Source organism: Mobula hypostoma, chromosome 18 (genome assembly GCF_963921235.1).
Source record: "Mobula hypostoma chromosome 18, sMobHyp1.1, whole genome shotgun sequence".
Classification (NCBI taxonomy): Eukaryota; Metazoa; Chordata; class Chondrichthyes; order Myliobatiformes; family Myliobatidae; genus Mobula; species Mobula hypostoma.
Genome location: NC_086114.1, coordinates 8928577 through 8942267, shown reverse-complemented (window position 1 = coordinate 8942267; position 13691 = coordinate 8928577). Strand labels below are relative to the sequence as shown.

The following is a 13691-nucleotide window of genomic DNA, read 5'->3' as shown; positions in this document are numbered from 1 at the left end:
GTATCAACATTATATTCTGCACTAGCTGAGTGACCTTTTACAGAAAATGAGTGCCTTTTGATACAGCAAATTTGTGACTAGGACTCTGCATAATTATCACATCCTTCATGACCGCAGCTGTCCCAAATGGTCTCACAGACACTGAATTACTTAAAAAATGTATTCATGACAACTACTAGGTGCACAATCCGGGTTGTGTCAATGTTAATAACATGACTGCCTGCAAGATCAAAGTATAAGTGAGTAAAGATCCATTTGAGGTAATGATGCAGAACAAGGACCGCCAATGCAGCTATACTTTTCGGACAACAAACTCCATTGCAGTCAGCTTAATACTGGACTTGTTTTATAATTAGGTGAGCAACGTTGCACTGCCAATTTGCAATACAACCCCTTGTCCAGAGTAACAACAGTGTACTACAATAGGGAATGGTGTTAGGGCTGTAGGGGGAACAGAGGTGCTTAAAAAGGTCACAGCCATAAAGTGAATGAGCAAGGATGTAAAGTTGTGTATTTGGTAGAGAAGAAAGAAAATCAGATAATATTTTAAATAGTGAGATACAAAGTCATTGGTGGGCCCTGGGAGCGTAATACACAAAAATTAGTGGGAATATACCGTAAATTATAGGAGATTCCTGTGTTATGGCCATTTGGGTGACCAAAATTCACCCTGACAGGCTTCACAAATTACTAACAAAAAAATTTCTGATACAGAATTAAACTCATTCTCACAGAATTTGTGTAGAAAATATAAATAAAATCAACATCTATTTCAACTCTTATTCCTTGACACATGCATAGGTGATGTAATTTTACATTATTGAAAATTGCACATCTAGTTCTTAGGAAAAGAGTGAACAAGTGAGTATGTATGTATGTGGGGTGGGGGGTTGTCACTTGTAACATGTATGTCAGCCCTTCTTTCAAAAATATTTAAGCACAAAAGACTTCTTATGGGAGCTATATAGAGCTGTGGTGAATTCACACCTGGAACATTCTGTACAGATCTGGTTTGCTTATCCAAGGAAAGAGTGAGGAAGTGATTCTGATGCTATACAAGTCATTTGTCAGAACACATTTGGAGTCTGCTGAGCAGTTCTGCACCCCATCTCTAAGAATGGATGTACAGGCATTGCAGAGCATCCAGACAAGGTTTACTAGAATGATCCTGGGAATGGAAGGGTTAACATACAAGGAGCATTTGATGGCTCTGGGCCTGTACTCGTTGGGAGTACATTAAATGGGATTTCACGAGAATAAGGCGGAGAATCTCATTGAAATTTACCAAATATTGAAAGGCCTAGATACAGTGGACATGGAGAGGATGTTTCCAATAGTAGGAGAGTCTAGGACAGAGGACACACCCTCAGAATAGGAGGACATTCCATTAGAACAGAGATGAAGAGTAGTTTCTTTTGCCAGAGGGTGGCAAATCTGTGGAATTCATTGGCACATACAGCTGTGAAAACCAAGCTGTATTTAAAGCAAATGGTGATATACTCTTGATTAGTAAGAGCAAAGGTTACAGGGAGAAGGCAGGAGAATGAGGTTGATAGAGAAAGTAAATCAGCCATGATCGAATGGTGGAGAAGACCTGATGGGCTGAACAGCCTAATTCTGCTCATACTGCTCATGGCATCAGTGTATTTAATGGGAATATTCCCTTCCTGGCACACTTCTGGAATGAATGTTGCTTGCCACTTATCAGTATTCTGAATACATTACAGGTCTTGCTGAAAATTGAAGGGAAATGCTTCACTAAGTGAGAAGTTTGAAAAGCAAATCAGCACTGTGCAATGACAGGAACCCAGAGAGGCCAATCCATTCATGCACCGGTTATAAATGGTTGTGTATTTTGGGACTAAGGGACACCTGAAGTAAAATGGCAACTGACAAGATCCAAAAAGGATGCACTTGGTAATTTCCCACAATACAATCAGTTGCCAATGTTATAAATATACAGCAAAACTGTCACTCTGAGCAAGGAATAATTTTGGAGTTGATATGGTTTGTGGTAGCGCTCAAGGCAGAAGCATCAAGTTGCAATAAGAAATAAAATTATTAACAAATAAAGTACAAAAAGAGAGCAAAATAGCGATGTAGTGTTCATTGACCAATCAGAAATCTGATTGCTGAGGGGACGAAACTATTCCTAAAAAGTTGAGTGTGGTACATCTATAGAAATTTGCTAGGCTCTTTGGTGGCAGACCAAATCTCCTCAAACTCCAAATGAAGTACTGCCGCTGGTGTATCTTCTTCATTGGTGCATCAATATATTGGGTTTAGAATAGATCCTCAGATATTGATGCCCAGGATCTTGAAGCTACTCTCCCTTTCCAGTGACGACTCCTCGATGAGGACTGGTATGTTCTCCTGACTTCCCCTTCCTAAAGTCCATAATCAATTACTTCTTGAGTTACATCCGTGTTGAATGTCAGCAACGAGGAGACGCTATTTCCAATCTGCATTGACTGATCTCCTAATGAGGAAATCAAGGATCCAGTTGCAGAGGGAGGTACAACTTAAGTAGAAGCTCAATAACTTATAAAAGTTAATCATTAGAAAAAAATCTCTGGGCACCAAGCATCTGCTGTGGACAAACTGTAACATAGCATAACATAACATATCCGGGATATAAGCAATCAATGGCACAAACATTGTACCATGAATGAAATCAATAGAATTGTGACAACATACTGGGAAAGAGGTCTAATTACTCCAACAAATTTAGTCAATTTGAAAAAAAAGGCAGTCTACCAGTTACTGTTAAAAGAAAATGATCCTCACACTCCTGATTTTCAGCATGATACACACTAAGGCATGTAACATGATAATATTAAGATCTTAATGGCATGGATTTTTAGCTTCGTCATGCTGTTATGATGCATTCTTCTAATAGACATTGAAGTATTAGCAATTCCTGAGGAATGGTATTCTCATTGCCAATAGAATTCCAACATGACATGAAACTGAACTGAACACAAAGTAGTTTTCAGGACCATGAGGAAAAAGCAAGCCAAAATTATAAATTCCCACTGCACAGGTTAAAACAGAACTTTACCCTGGCATTTCAATTTGAGAATTTTCATAGAAATGAAAACACCGAACAATCTTGAATTTAATATTCAATATGGTTTGTAGCAGAGAATCAATTACTCTGGAGCTTCTCAGAACAGCTAGACCATAAGAAAAAAATATTTTAAAAACTGAGAATCGTTGCCAAATATGTTTCATGCATATAAACATCGTAATAAAAAGACTGAAAGCATCACTGAAGGAATAGTTTCGTTGAAAGGTAACCTTTAAAAACTGTGAAAAAAGTCTTGTTATCATTAGATTTTCATTTTGTCTGACAGAATGAACACCTGGTAATTTCATTTTATTTTCTTTCTCTTTGTTATAATTATAATGGCACTGTTCAGCGGAAACACTGAGGAAAAAGAGGGTCAAAGATCTATGAATTGCAATTTAAAATCTATAGAATAATGTTGACATGCGTGATACTGTATTTGCATTTTATTTCAAATTACAGTGCATGTAATTAAATCCACTAATACAGTTCAATTACTGGAGACTTAATAAAAGGCATCCTGAGGGAGAATTTTTACTTCGGATATTAATTGCTATACTTTCACAAAGTCTTAATTTGATTACGTGATCAAGTACAAAAAGATCTTGCCATAAGATAGCTAAATTAGTTTAATATTTTAACAATATTTATTACTGCACATCAATGCAGATTTAAAATGAGGTCAAACTTTTTAAAAATCACCATTATAAATGGGCCCTTCACTGCACCTCCCCTATACACTGAAGATCAACACAGAGTGAAGTAAAACCAAAGGGCAGAAAACATCATACCAACTGCATGAAATAAACAGATCATCTCAAGTTTACAATGGTTTAACACAAGGTCAAACACTTATGATTACGAGTCTCAAATTTATAAGTATTTATGCAATTAATGTCATACAGCACGGTTGATTTTCAACTTGCTGTCTAGGCACAAAATTCTCATTACAAATCTGCTCATTATCGAAACAGTACAATTTTCAATTCCAAGTAGAGAATCTACCCCAGTGTACTGCTTTGCCTGAACATTAGGTATTTCAGATTCAGAAACAGGTTTATTATAAACACAAGTGATTCTGAAGATACTGGAAATCCAGAGTAACACAACAAAATGGAGGAACTCAGCTGGTCAGACAGCAACTATGTAGAGGAATAAACTGTTGACTCTTTGGGCCAAGACCCTGATGAAGGGTCTTAGCCTGAAACATTGACTGTTTATTCCTCTTAGGTGTATTATCACTAACATATGTTGTGAAATTTGTTGGTTTGCAGCAGCAGCCATGGTGCAACACATAAAAATTACCGCAAGTTTAAAACAATTAAGTGCAAAAAACAAACAAGATAGCTTTCATGGGTTCATAGACTGTTCAGAAATCTGATGACATACTGCAAGAAACTATTCCTAAAACATGTTTTTAATGTCATCCTTTTCATCTTTTTTTTAAATTCTTAAGCAATTCCTGAACATTTTCTCAATCAAAATTATGAAAAAAAAATCCAGTGAATTAAAACTGGCAAAACTATAGTGATAGATGTCAGTTTCTGATTATAAATGGTTATCGTTTTAACAAAGCATTGACCTAATTATATACTTTTTAATCAAAAGGTATTTAAAATACCAGTGACATGAGCAATAACTAAGAAAACACCCAATTCCCAGCCGTTGCTTCCACATCAATCAGGATTGCTATTTTTTCCACAGTATTACTCTACCCAAAAGTATGGGGGGAGGCAGTGGTTGAAAATCAAGTAATTTCCAAGGGGAATTGGATATAAACAAATTAAGAGGCATCTCTAGAACAAGAACAAAATTGCTTGGCAGTAAGACTAATTGAACAAATCTTACAAAAGCTGTCAGAGGCACGATGTGCTGAACTTCTTTCTTGTGTGCTGCTATGATTCTGGGATTCAAATTAAAATCTGAAACAAAAGTAGTCTCATTCTTTTCTGCTAATTTACATCATTCATTTGCAGTTGGCCTTAAATTTGACCAAAAGGATGAAGTTTACCTTGACAAAAATTATGGATGACATTTCATAAGCTGTTATTTGTGTATAAGCATAGTTACAGATAGAAACATAGAAAAACCTACAGCACAATACAGGCCCTTCCACCCACAAAGCTGTGCTGAACATATCCTTACCTTAGAAATTACCTAGGGTCACCCACAGCCCTCTATTTTTTAAGCTCTATGTACCTATCCAGGAGTCTCTTAAAAGACCCTATCGTATCCGCCTCCACCACTGTCGCCGGCAGCCCATTCCACACACTCACCACTCTCTGCGTAAAAAACTTACCCCTCACATCTCCTCTGTACCTATTTCCAAGCACCTTACAACTGTGCCCTCTCATGCTAGTCATTTCAGCCCTGGGAAAAAGCCTTTGACTATCCACATGATCAATGACTCTCATCATCTTATACACCCCTATCAGGTCACCTCTCATCCTCCGTCGCTCCAAGGAGAAAAAGCCTATTCTCATACTAAGGCGTGCTCTCCAATCCAGGAAATATCCTTGTAAATCTCCTCTGCACCATTTCTATGGTTTCCACATCCTTCCTGTAGTAAGGCAACCAGAACTGAGCACTGTATGCCTTCTTAACCACAGAGTCAACCTGTGCAGCAGCTTTGAGTGTCCTATGGACTTGGACCCCAAGATCCCTCTGATCCTCCACACTGCAAAGAGTCTTACCATTAATACTATATTCTGCCATCATACTTGACCTACCAAAATGATCCACCTCACACTTACCTGAGTTGAACTCCATCTGCCACTTCTCAACCCAGTTTTGCATCCTATCAATGTCCCACTGTAACCTCCGACAGCCCTCCACACTATCCACAACACCCCCAACCTTTGTGTCATCAGCAAATTTACTAACCCATCCGTCCACTTCCTCATCCAGGTCATTTATAAAAATCACGAAGCGTAGGGGTCCCAGAACAGATCCCTGAGGCACATCACTGGTCTCAACTTCCATGCAGAATATCACCCATCTACAACCTCTCTTTGCCTTCTGTGGGCAAGCCAGTTCTGGATCCACAAAGCAATGTCCCCTTGGATCCCATGCCTCCTTACTTTCTTCAAGCAAATTTTTCCCACTGATTGTTATAGAAGAAATGATTGATTATGAAAAAGTAAGTAATTTTAGAAGAACACCAATCTGTTTGAGGAGATAAAGGTTGTAATGACTGACAACCATCTGAGAAAGTCAGAAGTCCAAGGGCTAATGATAACATAATAAATATTAAAAAATAGTATAAACTGAATCGATAGTATAGATTAAAAAAAGTTGTGCTTAATGAAACACTTCAAAAAGGAAAGGAAAAAGCTGCCCTTAAAACCACAAAAAAATGGCATGATAGATGCTTAAGACACACCATGGAATTGAAACAGTTTCAATGCAACACTCAACTAAAGGAGATGATATACAACCCAATTCTAAAAGCTATCTAATAAACATATAAAATACATTTGCCTCTCTTGCCACTATATAAATAAACCCTTTTTTACAAAAAAAAAATCAAAATATGTAATGCTCAGCTTTTCAATTATATAAATCTGAATTCAATTAAACCAAAATATGACAAGGCTAAATTTTACATACAAAATTGAATTTGGCTGCATTTTGGAACCGCTTTTTTCACTAAGCTGATTCTTCTCCTGTGGGTTATAAAGGTCCATTTACCATTCACCGTCTCCATTCCAACTGCTGGAAATAAGCTAGTCAGTGCACTTTACTGGCTTGCAATGCCAAACCACTCTTACAAGTAGAAACATCTCCAGGAAGACACCCAGGACTAGGCACATAGTTCCAAGCCAGCTCTCTGAAATCTCTACAGCATCATCCTTTTTGAAAACATTACACAAATGAAATATATACATTTGGGATGATTAAGAATGTCCCTAACATGAGAACAGCGGAGAATATCATAGCGGTCACCCTACCATTCATCGGGGACATTTATCAAGAGTGCTGTATATGCAGGGCCCTTAGTATTATTAAGGATCCCAACCATGACCCAGCATCCTCTTTGACTTTCTACCATCAAGCAGAAGCCTCTGATGAATAAAGACAAGAATGGTTAGGATAAGAAACAATTTCTTCCCTCAGGTCATTAGGCTTCTGAACTTTCTACTGCATCGTATTTAAAGTGTCACTGGTTAACCTGTTCCATACCTTATATTATTTAATGTTAATTCACTTTGGTTTGTTATTTATAGGTAACTCATCTGTAGATTTTATCCTTACCTTCATAAGTTATCATGTGTTATGTATGCTACCGTGCTTTACACCCTGGTTTGGAGAAACATCTCGTTTCTATATACATTATATACGTGTATATAGTTAAATGATAATAAACTTGACTAAAAGACTCATATAGCCACAAGTGAAAGAAAAATGAAAAGCTACGTAGAAAGGAAGGGTTAGACTGATCTTAGAGTAGGTTAAAAGGTTGCACAATATCGTAAGCCGAAGGACCAGTAGTGTATTGTTCTACGTCTTTCGTAATTAAATGTAATTTTAAATCTTTGCACTTTAATGCTGCCGCAAAACAAATTTCATGTCAAATAAGACAGTCATAATAAACTTAATTCTGATTCTAATTCAAAATAAAACCAACCTGTATCACCTGTAAATGTGGATACATTATCCATGCAAACTAAAATAACAGTTCTTCAATTTAACATATACTTATAATTCTATCATGGATAGCTTTTGTGAGCTGAGTTAGATGGTACTCCAGCCAATGATAGATGCATCACTGCTGATGGGTATGCAAAGAATTAAGCATATTTAAAAATACAGACCACACCTTAATCCAATTTACTTACCATCACATCTTAACTTATCTGGTTAAATCTGCATATCTAATGAGACTGCAAGCCAGACAAACTGTTTTCTGTTTACTACAAGATCACAAGACACAACAGAAAAATGCAAATGCAATGAAAATGCACTTGACGTTGGTATCTATGCAAGCTTCAAAAAAGACATAAATGGAACCCGTGCAAAGCCAAGACAAAAAAAGACTGCTGTATGCCCAGCTGGTTAATAAAATTCATTCTACGTAATAAATAACTGTATACCCTTGCAACCAATTAGTCACTGCACAGATGATTATGAGTCACTATGCAGTGACGAAGCAAATGAGGTGAAACAAGCTGGTTAAATTTTATGAGGCCCAAATGACAACATAGCTAATGAGTGGGTGTTCATTAGAATTCCATGCATACAGCTTTCAGTTATATTTGTCATCTTTTGAAATAAATTGAGTTTATACTGATTGAAATTCAAGTATTACTTTATCCAGGTAAAAATTTGTGTTCAAAAAATCTTTAGCATTTGAAATAGAACGTTCTGGCTTTAAAGGCTTATTATCAAAAGTAACAATCCTGCTAAGTACTGGCATAATGCAAAAAAAAGGATAATTTTTATTGAAATATTGAGAAAACTGATGCCATTAAATACTCAAAGAGTTATGATGTTGTGTTAAGTTGTTCAGTCTTGGTGTCAAAGAGCTGATAGAGATTGGGCAGAATATTGGCAGGTGGGATGTAACGTCAAGTGCAAAGTATTACATTTTGGGAAGTCAGTTAGGGTAGGACATATACAATATATGGCGGGAATGCTACAAAATGTTGATTAACAGAAGTTCGTAAAGTTCAGCTCTGTAATTCTCAAAAGGTGATGACAAAGATTGTTAGGATGGTGAAGATGATACGTGGGGAGACTTGCCTTCCTAAGCTAGAGCATAGAATATAAAAGCAACACACACAAAATGCTGGAGGAACTCCACAGGTCAGGAAGCATCCATGGAGGGGAATAAACAGCCAATGTTTCAGGCTGAAACCCTTCATCAGGACTAGAAAGGAAGGGGACAAAAGCCACCTTAGAAAGCTGGGAAGAGGGGAAGGAGTACAAGCAGATGCTAGGTCGGACTTGGTGAGAAGGAAGGTGGGGATGAATTAAGAAGCTAGGAGGTGAAAGGTGGAAGAGGTAAAGGACTGAAGAAGAAATAATCTAACAGGAGAGGACAGAGAACCATGGAAGAAAGGGAAGGAGGAGGGAAACCAAAGGGAGGTGATGACTATGAGAAGAAGAGAAGGAGTGAGCAGAATGGGGAATGGTAAATGAAAGGAGGAGGGAGGGTGAGTAATTAGCAAAAATCAATTTCCATGCTATCAGGTTGGAGGCTACCTGAATTTTGCCTCATCATGGCAGTATAAGAGGTCATGGACATAACCACCTTTACAGGAACAGGAAGTTGAATTGAAGTGGGTAACCGTGAGATCAGACTTTTTGTGGTGGACAGTGAAAGTGCTCAGCAAAGCAGTACACCAATCTACATCAGGTTTACCAGTGTAAAGGAGGCCACATACCTTGAGATGACCTCAAAAGAGTCACAGGTCAAGTGCAACTGCAGCTGGAAGGACTATTTGGAGCCCTGAATGACAACGAGGGAGGTGGCGTACAGGGAGGTGTAGCATTTATCCTGCTTGCAGGGATAAGTGCCAGGAGGGAAATCAGTGGGGAGTGATAAGTGGAGCCTCAGGACCCACACCACCAAGTTCAGGAACAGTTATTACCCCTCAACCATCAAGATCCTGAACCAGACAGGATAACTACACTCAACTTCACTTACCCTATCACTTAACTGTTCCTACAACAAATGGACTCACTTTCAAGGAGTCATCTCATATTCTCAATATTTATTGCTTTTTTCCTCTGTTGTATTTGCACAGTTTATTGCCTTTTGCACATTAATCACCCTGTTGGGTGTGGTCTTTCACTGAAGTCCATGGTGTTTCTTGGATTTACTGTGTATACCCGCAAGAAAATGAATCTCAGGGTTGTACATGGTGACATATGTACTTTGATAATAAATTTACTTTGAGAGAGTCATGTAGAGAGCAATTCCTACAGAAAGCAGAGGATGGGGGGGGATGGGGAAAGGAAAGATGTGCTTAGTAGTAGGATTGCATTGGAGATGGCAGAAATTGTGAAGAATGATGTGCTGGATATGGAGGCAATTGGTGGTAAGCAAGGATGAGGGGAACCTTATCTCTGTTGTGACAGGAGGAGGATGGGGTGAGTGCAGACATACAGAAAATGGAGGCCAATAAGATTTTAAAAGTTGGAATGTTATGTCGCAACTTTGCAAAACATTGTTTAGACTACACTTTGTACGCAGTTCTGATTGCTTCAAGTTCCTGGAGGAATTGATTGCTGGAGAAAATTCAGATTCACTGTGAAGCTGCTTGGATTGGAGAACTTGAGTCTTAAGGATAACTTGGATAAACTGGGCTTATTTTCCCTGGGCTGAAGGGGTGATCTGATAGAGGTATACAGAATTGTAAGTAGTATAGAAAGAACAAGTAATAAGAATATTTTACCCATGATAGAGATATTAAAAACAAGATGACATAGGTTTAAGGTGAGAAGAAAGATTTGATTTTCTTTATATACAGTTGATTCATGGAACTCACTGCCATTGGAGGTGGCACAGGCAAATACAATTGCTATGCTTAAGAAACATTAAGACAGGTACTTGTGTAGGAAGGCATAGAAGGATAAGGCCCCAGTGTAGATGAGCAAAAAGGTTGGTATGGATGCAATGGATGAAAAGGTCTGTTTCTGTGCTGTACAATTCCTTAACTCAGAGTAAAAAAAAAATGCACTTGTATAATCAGCTAATCCTCACCAAGTTTATCCAAGGAAGTGATTAAATCAATTGGAACACATGAGTCCAGGTCTGCATCTAGGATTCCCAATGGATCTAGCTGAGCCACGTGATGCCCACGGATCTGTAAAAGGAAGTTGTAGGGAAAGGAAGGAGAAAGAATCAGCCTTTACAATTGTGCGGTTTTACCACTTCCACAGCTTGAATGGAACCTATCCAGGTTAGATCACTCATGAATCTTCTAAATCAGGAATTCACTAGCTTTATGAACCATCAAGTCTAAAAGCAATTTTCCATTAAAACACATATATTGCACTCCAATGCATCGTGATATTCTGATCAAGACAAAACAATGAGGCAGCAGCATAAAGCATTTACCTTTCACGCCTTCCTATGCATAAAGTTCAAACAGAACAACTTACACAAGGACGTAATCACCATGGTCACAGGAATGGGTCCCGAGTTGTCAGGAGTTGTGTATGTACAATTCATGCTCCAAAATTTCAGTAACTGGGACATAATTTTAGTAAGTGCAAATAAATTAACCCATGTACTCTACAATAACTTGAAGCAATACTAACTTCATAAGGACATTGATTAGCCTCAAGATACAGTCTTCCTGTATTCTTAGTGGTACAGTGACATATAGAATATTTACAAAGTTACATAGAAAACTTGGCTGATAGCCAAAATTCACTACTGAATATTTACAGTCCAATTTTAAAAACGTCAGTGGTGCTTTACTGTTTTTATTTTAATTGGGAGATACAGCATGGAACAGGCCCTTTGGCCCAATAAGCTGCACCACCCAGCTATTTAACACTAGCCTAATCACAGGACAATTTACAATGGTTAATTAACCGATGGTACATCATTGGAATGTGGGAGGAAACCCACACACTCATGGGAAGGACATACAGACTTCCTATAGACAGTGCTGGAAATGAATTCCGTACTCTGATGCCCGGAGCTGTAATAGTGTCACATTAACCGTTACGTTACTGTGGCACCGACAACACACATAATCAAAGCCTTGATAGCAAAAAAATTTGATCATTTCTGCACAACTAAGGCTAGAAAAATACACTGGGCATCAAACTCTCACTTTTCCCTTTGTAATGATAAATTTTAACAAAGTCTAATTCACTTCAATGAAGCAAACACTTAAAATCAAGTGATGCATTAAATTAACATGCACATAAAGCTTGAACTTCTGTTGAATCATTTATAAGTTTAATAATAGCTGGAATAGTAATACCTACAAGTAGGAAATTCTGCAAATTTCAACATCACTGAGCTGAGAGGAAGCTTTGTAGTAATAGTGTCAAAGAGCTAAAGGAGTTATATTAATGAATGAAATTATATGGATAATTCTTGACACTACTAGATGATTCTGAACAGGAAGCTGAACTGGTAAGTTCCATCATACCTGCAGCAACTACATCTAAGTTTTAATTTACTTCTATTTAACACAACAGAATGCTTGCTGAGCCAGACCAATCCAGTGCAACTGTGCCTAACAGCTCTGATTCTATTTAACTCAAAGTAATTCCATGCGCCTACAGGTGAACAAACCATTTGCCCGTATACACAACACCTGGATGCAACATCAACATTTATTCCTATCACTCAACAAATTTAGCAACCACAGGTTCCTGTTTCAGAAATTCTTTGTGCCTTTCAATGCTGATGTTTTAAAGTGAAAGTTGGAAGTAAAGAATTACCCTATCCACATGACTGCTACTATTGGTTTTCCTAGATATAATGGGGCTTGTAACCGAGAATGATATTCTCTGTTTAGCTGGCTGATGCATTGTGTTGCTGACATTGCTAATTTCCACATTTTGAAAAGCATGTTGCAAAAGAGGAAGGGATAAACACAGTAAATTGTGCAAACGCTGGAAATCCAGAGCAACACGCACAGAAGGTTGGGGAAACTCAGCAGATCATACACCATCTATGGAAGTAAACAGTCAATGTTTTAGGCTAAGCCCCTTCATCAGGCCTGTAAAAGGAACGGGGAAGAAGCCAGATTAAGAAGGTGGGGTTGAGGGGGTAGGGTAGGTGTACAAGTTAGGTGATAGGTGAAGCCAGGTGTGTATCGGAAGGGGGGTTGGGAAGGAAATGAAGTAAGAAGCTGGGAGATGATAGGTGGAAAAGGTAAATAGCTGGAGAAAGAAGAATATGATAGAAGAGGAGAGTGAACTGTGGGAGAAAGGGAAGAAGGGGCACCAAGGAAGGTGAAACGCAGGTGAGAAGAAAAAAATTCAGATGATAGGCATGTTATAAAAGAGGGAGATATTTTTCAATATGCAAGAACAAATGTTCAAATTTACAGCATGCTTTCAAACAGACTTGTGTACAACTGCTCACATTAAGGAAACCAAGCACAGTCAGTGCAAGAAAATGACACCAAGGGTAAAAATTAGTTAGGCGATGGCACAGTAGGCATGAGGGAACTATTTACCTACTCCTACTTTTATCCTTCACGCTCTCACATTACTACAATGGGAAAGATATTCTTCAACAATATAAGTTCATGTACATTATAGATTCGAAGCAGAAAAGTTTTAACATGTATTTAAAGTGTGTGATATCTGATATAGGAATTTACCCCATATGTTATCTCCATTAGTTGTGCATTTGACTCCCTCCCACCCTCTAACTTTGAGTATTTCCAAACTGTCTGTACCATAACTCATCCTGTGTTTTGTCCTCCCTGACTCTCACTGGCTTCCATGTAACCTGATTTTCCTCATTACAGCCTCCTGTAAACAACTTTCATCCCCTGTCCCACACTGACGGTGACTCCTTCAATATCTATATCTTGTGTACTGGTATTCCCTTAACAACTTCAATGTCAGCCTTCCATCCTCTATAACATTTCAATATCACCCATAAAACTTTAAGAAAATATTTCCTCCCTTTTGCTCA

The 13691-nt window shown here is 38.1% G+C and overlaps 1 protein-coding gene across 3 annotated transcripts in view; it reads right to left on the bottom strand.

Annotated features, from left to right (window-relative positions):
- The window catches only part of LOC134358317 (2-oxoglutarate dehydrogenase-like, mitochondrial), a 98547-nt gene that overhangs the window by 72119 nt on the left and 12737 nt on the right, over positions 1-13691 (bottom strand). For all 3 annotated transcript variants that reach the window (XM_063070416.1, XM_063070418.1, XM_063070417.1), the window contains exon 4: positions 10779-10881. In XM_063070416.1, the coding sequence (XP_062926486.1) occupies positions 10779-10881 (103 nt within the window). The remainder of the gene's footprint in view (positions 1-10778; positions 10882-13691) is intronic.